Source organism: Lissotriton vulgaris, chromosome 10 (genome assembly GCF_964263255.1).
Source record: "Lissotriton vulgaris chromosome 10, aLisVul1.2, whole genome shotgun sequence".
In the NCBI taxonomy this organism is placed as follows: domain Eukaryota; kingdom Metazoa; phylum Chordata; class Amphibia; order Caudata; family Salamandridae; genus Lissotriton; species Lissotriton vulgaris.
In genome coordinates, this window is record NC_141698.1 from 1,106,195,497 (window position 1) to 1,106,201,496 (window position 6,000).

General features: G+C 42.2%; 1 protein-coding gene across 1 annotated transcript in view; it reads left to right on the forward strand.

Moving 5' to 3' along the window:
• Window positions 1-5,603, forward strand: part of COLQ (collagen like tail subunit of asymmetric acetylcholinesterase) — a 367,702-nt gene extending 362,099 nt beyond the window's left edge. The window contains exon 17 of the mRNA XM_086942196.1: window positions 1,017-5,603. Coding sequence (XP_086798322.1) covers window positions 1,017-1,086 — 70 coding nt within the window. The 3' untranslated portion in view covers window positions 1,087-5,603. The remainder of the gene's footprint in view (window positions 1-1,016) is intronic.
• Window positions 5,604-6,000: the final 397 nt, after the last annotated feature.

The following is a 6,000-nucleotide window of genomic DNA, read 5'->3' on the forward strand; positions in this document are numbered from 1 at the left end:
GCATAGGCTGCAACATCTTGTTCCATTTTTTGCTTAGCAATCCTTTTGTTTAAAATGTTTTTTGGTCTGTTGGTGAAGCCAAGTGAACCTCAATTTGTTCCATGCTTTTCCCCTTCTGTATTTCCATGCTAGTGATAACAGCACTTTACGTATAGAGCAGATATCTGAATCAAAACTCTGTTTGTTGTTTAAGCCCTGCTTTGCTAGTACTATTATTCTCCCAGACTTCTTCTCATGTGATAGTCTGTGTAATACATACTCTGGTTCCTTGCACATATTTAATACTGAACAATCTTAATCGTCAATCCACATAATATTGCTGCATAAGTTGGTAACAGGTTCAGAAGATAGAGCAAACTTGTATTCTGCCTATGCTTTATTGCCACATCTGTTATTCTTATTTCATTTGGTTGGATTCTTGTTTTCTTTCTCATCACAGTATTCTTATCGTGCACTGAGGGTCAGACCCTCCCACCTGTGGAACCCAGACTGACAACCTGATATCTGGTCCCACAACAGAATATGTTTATCGGTCCTTAGCCCTCTTTGTATACGGGGTATATGCCATTGGGACTGTATCTACGTTTGCGATTCTGTATTCATGTAGGAAAGTCACTGGAACATTGGTTGCAGGTGACAATGTTTTTGGTCAATAGCTCAGGAATAAGATTGTAGAATGGCTCACGGGCTAAGGCTTGAGGCACACCACGATGAGAGCTTGTGGTCGGTAATAGTGTTGAGAGGGCATACACATAGGGGGAGTGGACAGGATCAATGGCGTCGCCGTTGGATTGCAGTAGTAAACTGTGTACTGCATGAGGCCTGTTGAGGAAGAGCTCTGGCCCTAGAGTAGGGACTCAGTGCTAAAGTGCTAGGACAGAACTAATGCTTTTGTGCTCTAACTGTGGGGTTTGTGTTCTGATGAAATAGTGGGAAGGTTCCTGCAGGCATACTAATGTTCATGACGTGCAATGGTTTCATAATGACTTCCTAACCCAAGTGGTCTTCTTCTGCAGGTCTTATGGGCACCTACGCTGCACCACCTACTGCTACATAGACTCTACACAGTGTCGGTACTTCACCTGAGTCAGAAAAGTGGAGAAAGGTGGGCGCCCCGCGCCTTGCAGCCAGGTCATTGGGTGCTACCTTGAAGAAGAGCAGCAAGGATGAGCGATTTGCAAAACTAAATAAACCCAAGTGCAGCATGTGTGCGGGGAATAGTGAATCTCCTGATTGAAGACTTCTGTCTGCTGCCGATGGCTGTCCTGAGATCCGCCCTGGGCGCATCTGGCTGGACGCATAACAAGGACCATTGCATCCCGTCTTAACGGAACACACTGATCTGTGTTAGCCAGAAGAACTTACTTTTTTGAAAATGCTGAATAGACAAAATAAATCAATGAAACCGCTGGCAAGCGGATTCTCAATGAACAGGATTCATATGCTAACCAGACAACCATACCTCGACTGAACACTGTTAAACACTGTCTATGAACCTTCAGGTACCTTCACTCTCTTGCCCCAAAAAAACATTAAGCACTTCCTGGGTCAGGGGGAGCTGTGTTGATGGAGAAGAGGGTCACCATTGTTTCTGTTTATCTTTACACATAATGTGAAACTGGAATGTGACTTTACTATATGTGCATGAAAAACGGCTGGCCTGACATGCAAAACACGGAACCAAACAACGTCCTCTCTGTGGCGCGCACTGCAACATTGAACAGCGGATCCGGGAATGGAGCCGCTATCCTTTATGTCATGGCCAGAGGAGAGACAGCTGGGACTAGGACCATGAAGGCCCACTGGGAGCACTGAGGAAAGGGAGTTAGGACTGTGTGTGCGGTGGAGTTGGATCTGTTGTCGGTGTTATATTGCAAAAATTTGTATAGCGCCGTATTGCCAGGAGCATGGCTTATTGTATATGCAATATGACCATGACTCAGCCACATCAGTGGCTTGCACGCTTCATGTTATTACTGATAATGGAAAGCTCAGCATGAAGACACTCAAAGGCTACCACGACTGGTAGAAACTGGATCTAAGTGGACTCAGAAGTTGTTGCACCTGGATCACACCACTCCTAGGGTCAGCTTACAGCCTCATCCCCACATACTCATGCATACTATCTTTCTCACACATCAATTTATCAATTCATCAGCCCATTAGTAATTAGCACCTCCTTGCTTCCACATACTCTATTTGTACTACACCCCAAAAATGTATTTGACTATACCACTCCTTCTTTCCTCCCTGCAGCCATCACCTCACCCCATTATACCACGTCTAAAATTCATCCCACCCCTCTGCCAGGTCTGTTTCCCTTTTCAACCCAATCCTTTTCTATCTCCTCCAGTACTCAATCCCAGTCCCTTGCTACAGCTTCATTTCACCACTCCTTTCCTGATCCCTCACGCTTCAATAATGCTCCTCCTCTACTATGTCTAGCCTTAATCCCTACTCCTTCTTAAACACCTTCAATGACACATCAACTTCTATACTACCACATCATTCTACTTGTTAACACACTCCTCCACCACTTGCTGTGTTTAACCCAATTCCTTCTCTACACTCCCAGTCACCAATACACTCCTTTCCCGCTCCATTTCTTGCTCATTTACTACCTGCATTCTTCAGTTTCTCTCATTCTCCACTACCTCATTTTTAACCCCATGACTTCTCTGTGTATCACTGTTTATTTCCTACATAGATCCTTTTGTCTTGCACCTTCTCTACCTCTTGGATTATAAAATTGCGAGTATTCACTATCACTTTCCGTATTTGGTTCCACTCTTGTATCACTTGCAGTCATCAATCTACTCTTGTTCTCTTCGATACTACTCACTTGCTGCCTTCTTCAGTCTTCAATCACATCTTCCACAGTGTCCCAGCTAGAGCCTTCTCTACCACTTTTCCCAGTCCAGACCCTGTTTTCAAACCACTTCCTGAATACCACTTTCGGTGTTCAGTTCCAGCCTACTATGTAAGGTAAGGCATTTACGACCTGGCTGTTGGAATGATCAGATCTCCACGCAGAGGCTAGCAACTCCAGCGCCCGGGGCTCCTTTCGGGGGATTTGCCACGCTTTATAAATGATACTTGATTGATTGATACTGAGCATTTTTAATGAATTGATCCACAAAACATCACACAAAAATACAGATTTAAATTTTAATGGGAAGGTTAGAGCTTTTCTAAATTCTACTGAGGACACCCACCGTCCATATCATACCATAGTTTTCTTGATGCTCCAGACTGCTGTGAATCATTCTGAGGACACAAACTTAATTTGTAACCTCCAATTTCAAATCCCTTCACATTTAAATACCTTTTTACAAATTTCAATTTTACATTTTGCCTTTTTATTTATGCACTCTTTAATAATCTGTTAACATTAATGTATTTAATGAATTTTCTAAGCAGTTGCAAACCCCCTGAGTAGGCATCCTGTACCACCGGTTGAGAACAGCTGACCTAGAGTATTTAATCCAACTTCTTCTCTACCACTCCCAATTATTAACCACCTCCTTCACTGTTGTTTTCAAAATGTAACCTCGCTACAAATTCCATTATTTGATAACTTCATTTTTCTACCACCTTCTTTTCAGCCAAGCCCTTACGGCATGACCGCCAGTCGTCATTCCTTACCATGACCAATCTTCTGCCAACTACTTTTGTAGAACCTGCGGTGTTCAGTCCAACATCATGAAGATAAGTCTATCTGTCATGCCAAAGAGTTCTGTAAAATATCTTATTTTCCACTCCACTGCACCACCACTCCTAGTGCTCAAGCACACTTTATAACTTCAATTAAAATTTCATTTTATAGAACTGTATTTTCCCTTCCCTTAGGTTTTCCTTTAATTTCTTATTTGCTGACCTGAAATTAAAAAAAACCAAATAAAACATCCTTTCCCATGTACCTAACCCATCCCACATGAATGTTCATGTTATTACCAAACTCTGTCCTTCTCGTAGCTATAATCTCCATTTCCACTCCATTTAGTTCTGCCCCCCACTCACATCTCTCATGTTGGCCTACTACTTTGCTTGCATTTGGGTTCCTGCCACAATTATCATGTCATGCCACGTTTGTTATTTTTAACTAGCTTCTTACCTGTCAATGCATATTTTCTAACATCCCCTCTTTCACACCACTGAGCTCTTTTCCTTAGGTCAACTTCACCCACCATTTATGTTGTCTCATGTCCCACTCCAGTAGACCTTGTAGATCACATCTGAATGATTGCTCACCTCATTGGTCCTTATTTATGTAAAGTAAGCATGACTTACCGCTTATATTTACATCCACCACTTTTATACTTTGATTTCACCTCTGCCCTCCACACTTCCAGTTCTTCATAGGCTGCTTTTTTACCTACACCTCTCTCTTGCTCTACTTTGTAAAGGAGCTCCATTATAATTCTCTCTCTTTGTTCCTCACCTGAACTCATTTTGGTAGAACTTTGCCATCATGACCCATCTCTCCAGTCTACCTCCATTCACCTCTCATGTACTGAGCTGTTGCCACCCAAAGACTTCTTAAGCTACTGCAACATACCTACATCTTACTATCACATACCATTAAGCACTGTAACATACCTGCAGCCTGCTGCAAAATACCTCTATGCTACTTAAGCATACTTGAAAGCTACAACAACATATCTTAAGTCTCCTGCAACTTACTTCTATGCTACTACTGCATACCTCTATGCTACTGCAACACATCATAAATCTATTGCAACATACTTCTAAGCAACTGGTAATATGTCATACCTCTGTACTACTGAAGAATACTTGCAAGCTACTCCTCTCAAATGTAAAACAGACCTCAAATGCCCTCTAAAAACAGTACTATAAAGTAAGGTGCTGCAACATACATTTAAGCTACTGCAATATACCTCCGAGCTACCATAAGTACCTCTCATCTTCTGCAGCATGCTCTCACCTGCTTCAACACAACTCCTCTTTCAAGAACCTACTCCTATAATGTCATGCCTGAAGCCCACACCCTCTTACCTTTAGGCAACCCTAACTCATGTATCATCCCCATCCCAGTTTCCTCAATATATTCTCTCAGTCAACAGGCTCCCACTAGACACCTGTATCCTTTCTCTCTCCATGTGTGTCTGTTGGAGTGGGCACATCAGGTCTATCACCATCCTGCCTACTGCTTTGTTTATTTCAGGAATGTTTCCATGTCTTAAGAGATAACAATTGACTAATTGTATCAAACCGTTTTGGCAGCGATGACATTGCGCATCAAACATTTTGCAGAAATCAAGAGAATGCCAAGATGAGTGCCCCCTTCCTTCAAGCAAGCAACACAGGATGCAGGCAATACGAGCTTTAAGAGTTAGAATAAAAGACTGTTGCTGAGGCATTATGCTCGAGTGTTGCTGTGGTCACTGATTCGACCAGCACTTGCTGCAACAGAGGAATGCAAAGGTGGATGTGATGATGTTCTAATAAATATATATACATATATATAAATATATACATATGCATACTTATTCATGTAAATCCATGTGGATATAGAAATCTGCTTTCTATGTGCATGCCCAAGATACTGGAACTAACAAAAGAAACACTTAATAAAGGATATTTACTTCGACTGACTGTGCTTTCTTGCCTGTCATGTTGGCAAAGCCTTCTAGGTCACGTGCCTGGTGAAACTCACCTGAGCATCTCACTAATGCAGAGTTTTTAGGCGATCCACAGGCTTTCCACCCATTTTCTGGTATTTATGTTTTTTAGATCGAATGTTAATAATGATTGCCCATTCGGCTTGTTTTCCTGTTTCATGTGCACCCTTGGCTTTCCTTACTACTTTTAAGTAGTATACAGTTTCACAAATCTTGCCCTTTTCTAAGGCACCACCTGAATTGGATCCTTCGGGCCAGAAAAATCAGTTGCAATGGAAAGCCCCGGTACTTTCTAACAACTTTATTGCAAATAGGACTGACTGCAGCTATTCTAAGATTCCCTTGAACACGCGCTAGC